This window comes from Nannobrachium achirus, assembly GCF_963921795.1.
Source record: "Nannobrachium achirus genome assembly, chromosome: 18".
Taxonomy (NCBI): domain Eukaryota; kingdom Metazoa; phylum Chordata; class Actinopteri; order Myctophiformes; family Myctophidae; genus Nannobrachium; species Nannobrachium achirus.
Window position 1 is genome coordinate 6,502,383 of NC_137825.1, and position 15,000 is coordinate 6,517,382.

Genomic DNA, 15,000 nt, shown 5'->3' on the forward strand with positions numbered 1-15,000 from the left:
GTTTTTTCTTATTCAGAACCATGAAAGCGCCATTTCTCTAGTGGGGTGTGGCATTTTTGGGCCTCACTAGAAGGCTTTTTCTCCATGTTTGGACCTTAAAAGTATAGTGACACGCAATGACAGCCAGTACTCTCTCTCTCTCTCACACTCTCACACTCACACACACACACACACACACACACACACACACACACACACACACACTAGGGCATTAACGAAAAAGTCGACTTCATTACACAAGTCGACTCCCACAAGAGAAAGTCAGTGTTAAAAAAAATCTACATGCTCGTAGATCGACTATTTTCACAATTTCTGCCTCTATATATTTGACAATTTGGACAATGTTTAATTTGTCATTTCAGAGGTATTAAAAAGTCCTTAAATTGTCACTTTAGAAATGTGAAGATTCCCTCTATATACTTTGGTTTGTTTACTGTTGAGAGAGAAAACAATGTTTCACGTTAAGTTATTATTCATCTGGGGACCCCCCCAAAATAATTGGGGGGTCGTGTGTGATGTGATGACGTCATCAAAGTCGACTTGCAAAAATCACAAGTCGTTAATGCACTAACTAGCATTGACTGCTATGGTCACTTTTGATTTGATTTGGACACTGTACTATTTTGATAGTTGTGCTTAAGGACACTTTATGTATATATATATATACATATATATATATATATATATATATATATATTATTCGTTCCCTCTCTTGATGTACCTTGCTCTTTACTGTACTCTGTTCTCGTGTTTTCTTTTTCTTACTTCTCTGTAACTTTTGTAAATAACCTTATACTGCTGTGCTGCCTCTGGGCAACTGATTTTCCCCCTTGGGATAATAAAGGTATCTATCTATCTATCTATCTATCTATCTATCTATCCATCCACCCCCACACCCACACACATCTGACCTGGGATACGGTGTGTGTCTCCAGGTGCAGGACCTTGACCTGGTGGTTGTTGGTGTCTGCCAGGTAGAGCATGCGGCCCCCGGGGGCCACACAGAGGCCCCCAGGCTCACTGAAGCAGGAGGAGGTGAACCCGGGGCCCAGGAGGTCCCCCGCCTGGCCCGTCCCCGCCAGGGTCCTGCACTGCTTGCTCTTTGGGTCCACCACCTTGACCTGAACAATACAATACACACACTGTTCTTAGGGTCCACCACCTTGATCTGAACAATACAAACACACACACACACACACAGCATCAAACATTATTTCCCGGTGATTACCCGGTGCGCATTTCCGAACGCACCCTTTGATACAAATACTCTCCCCTCCATATATGGGCATAAAGGGACAAGGACGGAATTCATTTGCAACATCATTGTGAACAGGCCAGCTATATCCTTCTGCTGAGCTGGGATGAGGTGTCATTCTGATGTCAGAAGAGTGATAGACAGAAGAAGAGTGACCGGCAGACGTGAGCTGGAGGTTTTCATACTAGTAGTGACTTATGGTCGCAATAATCGTCAGTAAGGCCTATAAAATAACACAACTGGGTAATGGTAAATAAATGAACAGTCAGGTAAGTTCATGACGTCACTTTACTGCAATGCAGGCTTTAAAAGAAGGAAAAGACCATTATTACATCATGCTAAATCCCAGACGAATCCTAGACTCATATTACATTACTGATAAAATATCAATAACACAGTTGCCCTAATAGAAATAAATGGACAAATAAGAACTGTGTGTGTGTGTGTGTGTGTGTGTGTGTGTGTGTGTGTGTGTGTGTGTGTGTGTGTGTGTGTGTGTGTGTGTGTGCGCGTGCGTCTACCTTGTGGTTGTAGGAGTCAGCCACATACAGCAGGTTGTGTGTGTGTGTGTGTGTGTGTGTGTGTGTGTGTGTGTGTGTGTGTGTGTGTGTGTCTACCTTGTGGTTGTAGGAGTCAGCCACATAAAGCAGGTTGTGTGTGTGTGTGTGTGTGTGTGTGTGTGTGTGTGTGTGTGTGTGTGTGTGTGTGTGTGTGTGTGTGTGTGTGTGTGCGTCTACCTTGTGGTTGTAGGAGTCAGCCACATACAGTGTGTGTGTGTGTCTACCTTGTGGTTGTAGGAGTCAGCCACATACAGTGTGTGTGTGTGTCTACCTTGTGGTTGTAGGAGTCAGCCACATACAGTGTGTGTGTGTGTCTACCTTGTGGTTGTAGGAGTCAGCCACATACAGGAGGTTGTGTGTGTGTGTGTGTGTGTGTCTACCTTGTGGTTGTACTCAATTTTAAACAAGCATCTGTTCATACTACCCTAAAAAGTATGTGCATTTCTATTTGTGGAGTAAAGATTTGGAATAGTTTGACAGAAGAGATCAAACACAGTAAGAACATTTCACAATTTAAAAAAATACTCAAATTAAATATCCTGGCCAAATACAGCAGTTCATAGTCTCATTATTATCACTATCATCTATTCGTACTTGTTAGTATTATTATTTCTATTATTATTTCTCTTACTATTACTTTGTAACATATCTCTGTTTCTTGAATTGTTAGTATTATGGAATGTATCAAGTCTATTTCCTTATACATTTTGTTTTTAGTTTTTAATTTTTTTTCTTTTCTTTTTTCTTCTTTCTTTTCTTTCTCTTTTTTCTTTTCTTTCTCTTTTTGTTTTGAAAAAATAAATAAATAAATAATAATAATAATAATCTGAACACTTATAACTAATCAATGTCTTAATTCATGAACATGTAGGATAGGCATTCACAAGCTTTTAGCTTCAGCCTATTCCTTTTGATCACCTGTAACAATGATTATATGAATGTATGACCTGTATGAAATATGATGATCAAATAAACTAAAACTAAACTAGGAGTCAGCCACATACAGCAGGTTGTGTGTGTGTGTGTGTGTGTGTGTGTGTGTGTGTGTGTGTGTGTGTGTGTGTGTGTGTGTGTCTCTACCTTATGGTTGTAGGAGTCAGCCACATACAGCAGGTTGTGTGTGTGTGTGTGTGTGTGTGTGTGTGTGTGTGTGTGTGTGTGTGTGTGTGTGTGCGTGCGTCTACCTTGTGGTTGTAGGAGTCAGCCACATACAGCAGGTTGTGTGTGTGTGTGTGTGTGTGTGTGTGTGTGTGTGTGTGTGTGTGTGTCTCTACCTTATGGTTGTAGGAGTCAGCCACATACAGCAGGTTGTGTGTGTGTGTGTGTGTGTGTGTGTGTGTGTGTGTGTGTGTGTGTGTGTCTCTACCTTATGGTTGTAGGAGTCAGCCACATACAGCAGGTTGTGTGTGCGTGTGTGTGTGTGTGTGTGTGTGTGTGCGCGTGTGTGCGTCTACCTTGTGGTTGTAGGAGTCAGCCACATACAGCAGGTTGTGTGTGCGTGTGTGTGTGTGTGTGTGTGTGTGTGTGTGTGCGTGCGTCTACCTTGTGGTTGTAGGAGTCAGCCACATACAGCAGGTTGTGTGTGTGTGTGTGTGTGTGTGCGTGCGTCTACCTTGTGGTTGTAGGAGTCAGCCACATACAGCAGGTTGTGATCAGGTGACCAGGCCACACCCAGTGGGTGTTGCAGCTTGGCCTCCACTCCCTTCCCATCCACGTCCCCGAACGCAAACAGATTCTGATGAACAAATACAAAACAGAACCGCTAATCAGACCCATATGTCCATATATAGTTTTTCAGTTGTCCAGATTATAACCACAGATGGCCAACAAATAATGCCCATTTCTATCACTTTTTGTGGTCATATGTTCAGATACTGGATTCCGATTGGCTTAAAACAGTGCTAAATCAGTCAACAACCTTGAGTTGGCTCATGGACCCCGCCCACTGTTGTGTTGCAGTTGTAACCTTGCAAGTTACAGCTGTGTTTTCTTTCATTTATATGGTAGAAGTGGTAGAAAAGCAATTTACCATTCGAGGGTCGTGGGTTGTTGGCTGATTTACCACTGTTTCAGGGTTGTGGCACGAGGTTCTTCGCCTCGTGGCACAACCCTGAAACAGTGGTAAATCAGCCAACAACCCACGACCCTCGAATGGTAAATGGCTTACTTGTTACACAGCTTGGTAGAATGCTTGATTCTGATTGGTCCATCGCTGAATTCATCTGTGTGTTACTTCTGAATAATCACCGCTCCGCTCTAAAGCAGACCTCTGTCTAATCAAAGGCTCAGAGCACCTGGCTGCACTGCTTGATTTTTATGCTGTGACAAACATGACAGCCATGTAAACAAACACATAATGCTATTTACAACTAAACCTTGCGCTCGAGAATGTTTTTGAAAACGTTTAAGCGAGAAATAGATGATGCAGCAACCAGAAACTGCTTCTATTTGATCAACACGTCCTTGCTTTCCGAGGCGACCGTGTCAGCACAGCGCAACACTCATGGAATTCTTTCACTACCGTAAGCAAGGAAATACTTTTTATTGTTGCTTTTGGGTCAATTTATAGCTGTGTAATAAATGGAATAATTGTCACCACGCCGGCAGTTGTTTAGAAATAACGGGTTTTAGTTTTAGTGGTTTAAGTGATTAAGAATGACTGAATACTGTATACCAGTGGTTCCAAAATGGCCATTCGAATTAGAGATTGATTAACTATGTAATGCATATCATTCACCTGTGTGTGCACTCCTTCTCAAACCAGTACTTTTCCATGTATGCACGGTCTGATTGAGTGTCCCTCCCCCAGTTCGGCCATGGTGCCTTTCGGGTATTTATTGTCTCCTTGACCATTGTTCGTATAACCCTGAAGAAGGCAGCTTGTCTGTCCGAAACGTTGGTTTCTCATTCTGTGTCGTCCTAATAAATGTGCATCGGCAGCTACGAGTGTGCGGCTTTACTCTTTTTCACAGGACATTTACATGCGACCAATAAAAAGTGGTCTGTGGGAAACGGTGCTGTACAATAAATACAGTATGAAGATGTTTAGCGTGGTCCAACTCACCAGAGGGTCTCTCTCCCCTCCTACCAGATGTTAAAGGTGGTCCAACTCACCAGAGGGTCTCTCTCCCCTCCCACCAGCAGCTTGACGGCCCCGTCCTTCAGGGCCAGGGTTCGCACGGTGCTGCTCTCGCTGTCCGCTACGAAGGCACACGCCCAGGGCTCCTCGGGGGCCAGGGCCAGGCCGGAGGGCTGGGCAAAGCCCGCCTTGTGAGGGTAGGAGTTGTTACGGTTCTCCTCGCTGCCGCTGCCCGCCCAGCGCACGCACGTACCCGCTCTGCACTCACTGAGAGAGAGAGAGAGAGAGAGAGAGAGAGAGAGAGAGAGAGAGAGAGGATGGATGAGGAGACTTCAAACTCGCCCATTCCACACATGCCTTCCAAATTAGTAGTTCTCTGAGATTCTTGGTAAAAACTACTAAGTTTGTGCCATGGATCCCCAAAATGATATTTGCCCGCAGACCCTCAACTGAGAAAAGTTTTGTTCCAGAGACCGCCAGAAGAGAAGATTTGTGTTTAAACATTTTTCAAAAATAGCAGCTTGTAAATCTGCTATTTCTGAGAACCACTGTTCTAAAACCACTGTTCTAAATCCTAGTTTTTTGAAAAAGGAAAAAATATATTAAAGAAAATCTAACATGACAAAGCTGCTTTCCCGGTTGTAATGGGTCAAACTGCATCATTACACAGACTATTTTAATACGAGTTCAAATATTTTATAATAATATTTTGGCCAATCTCTTAGCTTTTTGAAGTCTACTCTCATGGATCTGGCCATTCTAAAAACAGTTGAGGATCTTTTAATAAAAAACATGGGCCACAGGGCCAGACCTATCAACACATTAATCACCCATTGACATTGTGGGGGGGGGAAAGCAACCAGTGGCTTCGCAAATGTGGTCTTTAATGAAGAAAGTCAACGAAGAGTCAGATATCTATTTTAGAAACAGCTAAGGGTGATGTTGTGACATTGCAACCCGAGGGCCATGGTGATTATGTTTAATAGATTCATAACAACATGTCTATGGTGATTATGTTTTAATAGATTTTTAATAACACGATTAAAAAGAGTTGAGCCGGAAGGCAAAGCTCTCTGTATACCGAGCAATCTTCATTCCTACTCTCACCTAAGTGTGGGTCATAACCCAAAGTATGGGGCTGTTAAGTCTGACATCATTTTGTAGGCAGAAGAGAACTCTGCCCCCAGCGGCCGTGAATCTTTTTACTATTTTTACTATTTACAAATTTTTCTTCTCTTTGTTGTTGAAAGGAAAGTGGTAGAATTATACTTTAGTCGTTATTTTTGTCTCGGATCTGTTGAAATAGCGAGGGACAGATATTGATAATAAATCTGCTTGGAGGAATGGAGGTCTGACTACAAAATGATGTCACGGCTTAAAAGCCCCACTAACGGCCGAAATGAGTTTTCTCAGGTGGCTGGCATCTCTCACCCGAGAGAGACTTGGTATTAGAACAAGCCGCTGCTCCTACACTTGGAAAGGAGTCAGCTTAGGTGGTTCAGGCATCTAGTACGGATGCCTCCCGAACGCCTTCCTAGGAAGGTCCTCGATGCGCTTCCCACTGGGAGGAGACCCCGTGGCAGACCAAAGACGGATTATATCTCCACACTGGCCTGGGAATGCCTCGGTATACTCCCTGAGGGAGTGGAGGAAGCTGCTCAGGATAGGGAACTCTGGAAATCTCATTTGGAACTGTTACCCTGGCGACCCGATTCTGGATAAGCGGTATGAGATGGATGGATGGATCATCATCTCACCTCCCTTTAGGCAGCTTTCCATCTGCTAGGAACAGAGCCCAGATCTGATGAGTTCCGGCCATGGCTATCCACAGAACATTATCCTCATCACCACCTACACACACACACACACACACACACACACACACACACACACACACACACACACACACACACACACACACACACACACACACACACACACACACACACACACACACACACACACACACACACACACACACACACACACACACACACACACACACACACACACACAGATCTGATGAGTTCCGGCCATGGCTATCCACAGAACATTATCCTCACCACCACCTACACACACACACACACACACACACACACACACACACACACACACACACACACACACACACACACACACACACACACACACACACACACACACACACACACACACACACACACACACACACACACACACACACACACACACACACACACACACACAGATCTGATGAGTTCCGGCCATGGCTATCCACAGAACATTATCCTCATCACCACCTACAAAAACAAGCACACATTTGTATATTTTTGAGCGGTGGTCACAACGCTCCTATACGTGGCCGTGTGTGTGGGTATGTCTGTCTGTCTGCGTCCGTCCGTGTCTGTAGCCTACAGTACCTTTTTTGACCACATATGTTAAGGGAGGGGCGCTGTTGTTGCACACACACACACACACATGGATGGTTGCATATATATATATATATATATATATATATATTTGTTTTGCTGTTGCGCAGCCTCCACGACCACCGCTCAGTTCACACGGGTGTGATTTTTACTATAATTGTGAGGACATACACATTTTAGATATTATGAATGGCGAGTTTAACTGTGTGCGGGTGCCAAGTTCACAGCATCTTGCAAGGAAGTATAAAAACTAGACCAGGTCAACCTGGTTGTGCCAGACCCCGGTTCTGCCAACCCTCTGGGCCTATAAATTTAATGGTACATTTATAGGCTGTCTGTCCCTTTATAGGCTGTCTGTCCCTCCCTCATGTCATCATCATTTGTGACATCATTGTGACCAAATATGGAGAAAAGAGGGAGGGACAGACCGACAGACAAAGCCTTTTGCTTTGTCTGTCGGTCTGTCCCTCCCTCATGTCATTGTGATGACATGAAGGCTTTGTCTGTCGGTCTATCCCTCCCTCATGTCATCATCATGACCATCTATGGAGAAAAACCGGACAGACCGACATTTGCTTATGTAGGCCTACCCATTTCATGGGTCTGGCAATCAGGCCTGAATCTACCACTTTCAACGTTTTTCCAAAACAGCGACAATACGCGTGTCACACATGATGACGAATGGCTTAGTTTCATTCATTTAGTAAAAATCATAAAAAAGTTGAAACCGAGTTGGACGACATCACACTATGACATCACACACTATGCGCTATGACATCACTCACCTGCAGAACCCAGGCAGACATCCCACGGGGAGCTGATTGGCTGCTGGGGTCCCGGGGCCCCGCCCTCTTTGTCTGTGCCTTGAACTCCGACCCCAGCAAGAGTGCTGACCTGTCCTGAAGATAGGTCAATCTAACACACGCACACACCGCGCACGCGCACACGCACGCACGCACACACACACGCACACGCACACGCACACGCACACCATTAAATCCTATTGAAATGAGGTGTCATTAGACTGGTGCCGTTTAACATTGTCTTCCTCCTCTGTGAATATATATATATAATTTTTGAGCGGTGGTAAACCGCTCCATATAGTGGCTGTGTGTGTGTGTCTGCAGCCATTTCTCCTCAGCGTTTTGCCATAGCAATGTGTGTGTGTGTGTGTAGCCTGTACATCCTAGACTTATATCCTAGTCCGAAGACGTTATGCAAGCACGACCACAGCTCACTTCACATTGGGTGTGATTTTTTGTTTGTTGATAATGACAAATATCAGGTACCTTCCTAATGAGGTGGTTCTCTGTGTCGGCCACATAAACAACGTCGTCTTTGATGGCCACGCCCTGAGGCGAGAAGAACGAGGCCTGTGATAGGTCGCCGTCCCGCCTGCCGCTCTGAGGCCCTGTGACATCATCATGGAGAGACGCCAGGATGAGGTCATAATGAGGTCCTAGTACTACTAATATTAATAAGTAGTAAGATGCCTCAGGGTGACATGCGAGGTCGCTCCATGTCTTGGCCATCTGGCCAGTGATGTATATCGGACCAGTTACCCATATATGGAGACCCCTGGTGCCCATATATGGAGATCCATGTACTGTATATGGAGATATGCTGTGAGACCCCAAACATGTTTACTCAGATATTCGTTATGTGAAAGTCCTATGACGTCTGTGATATCTGATATCATACCCTTTTATGCCCATACATGGAGATCCCTTTCTGTAGAACCAGACATTAGTGTGGTATGTGGCCGATGTGTCCTCCATATATGGGCATTCCCAATATGAAGTCCTGTCAGATATGGGCATAATATTGATGACATCAGGGAACTCCATATATGGGCATAAAAGGGATTCTGTTAGTGTGACATCCCAGTGAAGCCAGAGCGTGATTTCAGAGCGACAAACCCAGTGTCAGGCGTTAGAGACAGAGATACGGACAAGCTGTGACCGTTCACATACTAAACTGCAACCTCCGGTCACAATTAGGGAAGGGACGGTACGCGATATTATCGTTTATCGTGATAAAAACATTCACGTTAATCGTATCGTGGAGATTTTATTTGGACACTTGAAAAAATATGTAGTATCTTATATTTTAAAATGAAGTACAAAGTTGTTTTCAGTCAATCTTAACCAAAGTGGCTATTATCTCAACGTATTCCTCACAAACATGAGGGAAAAAAAAGGTCACTGTTGGGCAGAAACCTTGTATCTCCAAGTTTCAAATGTGTACGTCTTTTGGTAAAGCAAAGCCCTGCTTCATCATACAAGACCGTCGCACAAAACTAGTGAAAACAGCCGATCTACAAGCACACAACGCCTCGTGGCGCGAGGCGTTTTATAGATGATAAGTACAAAACGAACGGTTTTGGACATGCAAGGTTTCCACCCGACAACGACGATAATGCTATACATATAAGGTGCTGGGAGTGAAAATTATAATGTAGGGGTGCCTCGGATTTAAAAGATATTGATGGGGTGCCCTGAGACAAAAACGTTTGGGAACCCCTGACTTAGATTGTGTCAAAGGTCAAACATCTCTCACAGGATCTGACAAGAATCAATGAAGGCAGCAGTTCTTCTGAACTGGATTCCCCTCCGTGTTCTGCAGCGGCCCGTGACGGATCTCACCTTTAACCCATTTAGGGCCTAGAATTATTGAACGCTTTAACCAGTGAAAAATAGCAGATATACAAGCTCACAGCGCGGCACCGAGTGCCGCGCTGCGAGCTTGTAGATCTGCTATTTTTGGAAAAAGTTGTGAAAATGTGTGCAAATCTTTGAATATATGTATTTTCAAAGCGAACGTTTGTAACTGACATTTTACTTCTGGGGGTGGTCCCTGGAACTAGATATTTTGAGATGCGGGTCCATGGCCAAATACATATCATTTTGGGGGTCCTTCACATGAAAAGGTTTGAGAACCACTGACAGTAGTCTCTCAAGAACAGACTAACTGAGCTCCAGTTAAGTGAAAAGGACCTTTTCTTTGACGATGGCTGGCCAGATTGCTGTCTGAAACAGAGTTTTTTTTTTTTTTTCAAAAAACCTTAGAAGGATTCAAAAGACACTTATAGAATCGGGGTCAAAATTCAAATTTTCACGATTTTTCAAAAATAGCAGATCTACAAGCTCGCAGCGCGGCACTCGGTGCCGCGCTGTGAGCTTGTATATCTGCTATTTTTCAATAGTTAAAGCATAAAATAATGATACACAAAATGTGTACCCGTTCTGAATGGGTTAATGTTTTGGGGGAGAATATTCTGTATTCTTGTATAGGAAAGCTAAAACTACCACTAAAACAAATCACACATAAACTGAAACTAAGCCTTTTCAAAAACGTTAAACTAAAGTAAAGCTCTTTGAACACTAATCAACTAAACTGTCATTTTAAACAAAAATAAACAAATGAAATGTGGTTGTGAGGTAGTAGATAGGCTATTTTTGGCAGAAACATTTAATATACAGTATATTTAACCAGAGGATGGTTAGTAATATAACAAGAGTGGGGTTAGTATAGAGCCTTGAGGCACTCCGGTCACCTAAGTAACTTATATAGTATTTCAATGGTTAAACCATTGGTTCTCAAAGTGGGGTCCTTGCCCCCTCCACGTTGGCTATTCAAAAATAGCAGATCTATAAGCTCACCTTGTGCCATGCTGTGAGCTTATACAACTTCCATTTCTATTATACAAAGAAATCTTGAAAGCATAGGAACATATTTTTTTAACACAAATCTTCTCTTCTGGGGGTCCCTTGCACAAAATAATTTTCAGATGTGGGGGTCGGTGGCCAAATATTGTACATCATTTCGGTGGTCCTTGACATGAAAAAGTTAGAGAACTACTGGGTTAAACCACATTGTATTCTCCAACTCCTATTGTAATTTCCAAAAGTAAAACTTGAGTTACAACTTTTTCCTCTGTGTCATTTCATCCTGTATGCCAGTTAACTGTGGAGGAAGATTAGTTTTATACACAGTGCACTCTGCTGTCTGAGGGAATTCTATATGACAATTTATGGCGACATTGTGATAAACGGCGCAGGCTTATCCATCAAGTGCGGCGCGTTCCCTTTCAAACATTTATATTCATTAGTCTGTTTTACATCTCGCCTCGACTCAATCAATCAACGCAACGTTTAATTAAAGTGACTGTTCAGTTGCACTACCAGGGAGTAAAGCAAAAAAGTATATAAAGAAAATGTAAAGAACAATCTGACAAATGAAAAGTTTTAGTTTGGCCTTGTTCCAACCTGCAATTTGTTAAACAACAAACATTCTCATGTCTTCAGTCGTATTCAACGGGATTACAGGGAGAAATGGAACTAAATACAGTCACTCAGCAGTGTTAATAAGTGGTTATTGGTCTCCTGATATTAACAGAATAAACTAGTCTCTGTTGGTCATTGTGGGCCAGCAATGTTGATGGAATATGAAGAATGGGAGGGCCGCCGCTAGGCATACACGCAGCACGCACTGTGCCACCGGTGGTCCTTGAGGAGGTTTCAGGTGGTCCCCGGCTAAATGATGGTAACCAAATGGACCCTTATAGATCTTTAATTCTTGAGTGTAAAATGAAACCAGTTCTCTCAAGAGTTAAATGATTGTTACACCTGCATTGCTTAATTTACAAGAAGCCTACACAATTAGAGAATGTAGAATTCATTTGATTTTGATCAACGTTTGCCTGTTGTCTCTCCTATCCCAAATCAATACAGCATGGATACAGAAGTGTTAACAAAATCTTTGTCCAACGACAACACGATATTCAGCGTCTTGGGTTTGAGAGGCTAAGAGCTATGTTTTCGCCCATGCCCTTATCCCTTCTTTGTCTTTTTTACTATTCTGAAAAACATTTTTAAATACTTCAAATAGCCAATCTACATCAACACGTCAAAGCTTGTAGATCAGCTATTTGAAATATATTTAAAAAAAAAAAGATTTTCAAAATATTAAAACATGGCAAAAGAGTTTAGGGAGCAGGTAGTGCAGTGCCCGGCCTCGACCCGACCCAATACGCGATTTTCCGGAACCCCGCGCGAAAGGTTCGGATTCTCTGTATGCGGAGCTGATGTCTGACATCAGGGTTTTCCGGAACCGGCGCTGTGTCTTCAGAGATCTCCATATATGGGCATAAAATGGACGCAGACAGACAGATACAGATATCTCCATATATAGGCATAAATGGACACAGGCAAACAGATGGTCAAAACGGGTCCTATGACAACAGGTATAATGGGGTTTGGTTTGCATTACACAGACTTTGGCACCCGCGTTCCCCGCCGCTGCAGGGAGTGCAGTGTCCGGCCTCGACCCGACCCGTTACACGGTTTTCCGGAACCGGCACGAAAGGTTCGGAATCTCCGTATATGCAGAGCTGAAGTGTTTTCCGGAACCGGAACTGTGTCTGCAGAGATCTCCATATGGGCATAAAATGGACGCAGACAGACAGATACAGATATCTCCACATATGGGCAAAATGGACACAGGCAAACAGATGGTCAAAACAAGTCCTATGACAACAGGTATAATGGGGTTTGCATTAAAGGGCGGAGCATTCATTCCCTATTTACATCGTTCCCAATTTGGCCGGGCCTTGACTAGACGCTCAGCAGCCCGAATTACAATATAATTATAATGCTGTCTATTATATAAGATTCTATATATCTGACTGCTTGTATTGACTGAAATTTGCCATGTTGTGCAGTAATATAGAAAAGTGCGATGCATCGCAGAATCGAATCGTTACCTGGTGAATTGTAATCTAATAGAATCGTGAAGGTAGTGTGCCAAATTATAGTATGTACTAATCTTCCCAGTGCGTGGTTCCTCTTACCTCCCACCACGTGCAGCAGGTGTCCGGTGGAGCTCACCACCAGGACGCGGTGATGTCCGGTGTCAGCGATGACCAGCCTCCCTCCTCCCCCCCGCTCCACGCCCACCTTCCCTGGGAAGGACAGCATGGTGGGGGGCAGGGAGTCCCGGTACAGCCTGGTGCCCACGCCGTGCCCCCGGAGGAGAGCCCGCTCCCCGGAGCCGTAGAACCGCAGCGCCGCGTCCACCAACAGCGCCAGCCGCTCGCTGTGGCCCTCGCCCACCTGTACGCCATGGGGTCATCATGAAAAGGATTAGCGTTCATTTCGTTAGATGGAAAGCGATGACGTTTCTTTTTTTTGACTGACTCCCCATAACATAAATATACAAAGAAATGACTTGACAGTGAAATTATGGACTATGGCCAAAACAGGCCATGCATGTAATGAAATTCTAGGCTTTCACCTTTTCAAAAATGGCAAAACAAAATTTAAACAAAAAACACTTATAGGGTGTGCCAAATGTAGTTCTAAGAGCGTCCATTTCTTGGGTAAACACAGCCTTACACAGGTGTTCTGATTAGACTATAACATTAGTTCTATGCAATCAAACAATTGAAACACCTGTGTTTTTACCCAAGAAATGGCCGCTAAGGACTACAATGACGTAGGCGCTGGGCACACACTATAATGACATGCCAAAAAAATAGGTATTTCAGTTCCCATTTGGTCTGCTCATTTTGCATTATTACTTTAACCAGTATTTTATGCTTTAACTATTGAAAAATAGCAGATCTATAAGCTTGCAGCACTTGTGGATCTGTCATTTCTTTTTGTTGAAAAATCATGAACATTTGTGCTTGGAATATGTTTTACCCGAAATGTCTTCTAAATCCTTCTAAATGCTTTTAAAAAACACATGTTTCTATGTCAGTGGTTCTCAAAATTTTTCATGTCAAGGACCCCTAGAATTATATGTTTTTGGTCACCGACCCCCACCTCAAAATAGTATGTATCAAGGACCCCCCAGAAGAAGAGATTTGAGTTACAAATGTTCACTTTAAAAAAATATATATTCAAAGATTTGCACAAAATGTCAAGATTTTTCCAAAATAGCAGATATACAAGTTTGCAGCACAGCACTCGGTGCCGTGCTGTGTATATCTGCGAATTTTTAATAGTTAAAGCATAAAATAATGGTTAAATTAATAATGCGTAATAATGCGTTCCAGGTCTAACATCTTAAGTACAGTGTCAGTGACAGACAGTTCCACCCACCAGTGAGAGCAGCAGGTTTCCTCGAGGGCCCAGCAGTACCAGCGTTGGCCAGCAGGACACCTCCAGGGCGTGCCAGAGGCGCGCCTCGCCGTCGTTCACCACCGGGTGGCGAATGTCGTAGCGGAGCACAGCGCTGCGCACGTGATCCACCACCTGCAGGAAATATTTCATATCAATTGTTATTACGCCTCGAACGAAGCCACCCAGGCTCCTGGTCAATCATGACCATAACACCTTTGATTCTGTGTCAAAAACACCATTGTGAAGTGCCTGTGAGGCACTTCGCCTCACAGTTAGAAGGTCCTGGGTTCGATTCCCGCCGGGGGAAGCTGTGGGTGCTGGGGGCGTGTTCCTCCACCCGCGTCATCAGCACCCACACCCTAGGTGGGGTTGGCGATAGGGCCTCTCTGTGGTGAGTTTGCATGTTCTCCCTGTGTCTCCTTGGGCATAGGCCCTCACACAAAAACATGCAGTAGTCCTGGTTTCTATACTACCTCCCCCTAGCCAGCCAGGTGCTCCCCAATGTCCCCTGGCGCGGCAGGGGGAGAGCGGAAACCAGGACTACAGGTTAGGTAGTCACCGGGTGAGAAAA

The 15,000-nt window shown here is 44.0% G+C and overlaps 1 protein-coding gene across 1 annotated transcript in view; it reads right to left on the minus strand.

Moving 5' to 3' along the window:
* The window catches only part of nhlrc2 (NHL repeat containing 2), a gene marked incomplete at both ends in the record, with an annotated part of 33,568 nt that overhangs the window by 8,684 nt on the left and 9,884 nt on the right, over positions 1-15,000 (minus strand). The window contains 8 exons of the mRNA XM_080747008.1: positions 912-1,121; positions 3,428-3,550; positions 4,930-5,161; positions 6,652-6,745; positions 8,088-8,217; positions 8,592-8,713; positions 13,154-13,415; positions 14,409-14,561. Of these exons, the coding sequence (XP_080603134.1) occupies positions 912-1,121; positions 3,428-3,550; positions 4,930-5,161; positions 6,652-6,745; positions 8,088-8,217; positions 8,592-8,713; positions 13,154-13,415; positions 14,409-14,561 (1,326 nt within the window). The remainder of the gene's footprint in view (positions 1-911; positions 1,122-3,427; positions 3,551-4,929; positions 5,162-6,651; positions 6,746-8,087; positions 8,218-8,591; positions 8,714-13,153; positions 13,416-14,408; positions 14,562-15,000) is intronic.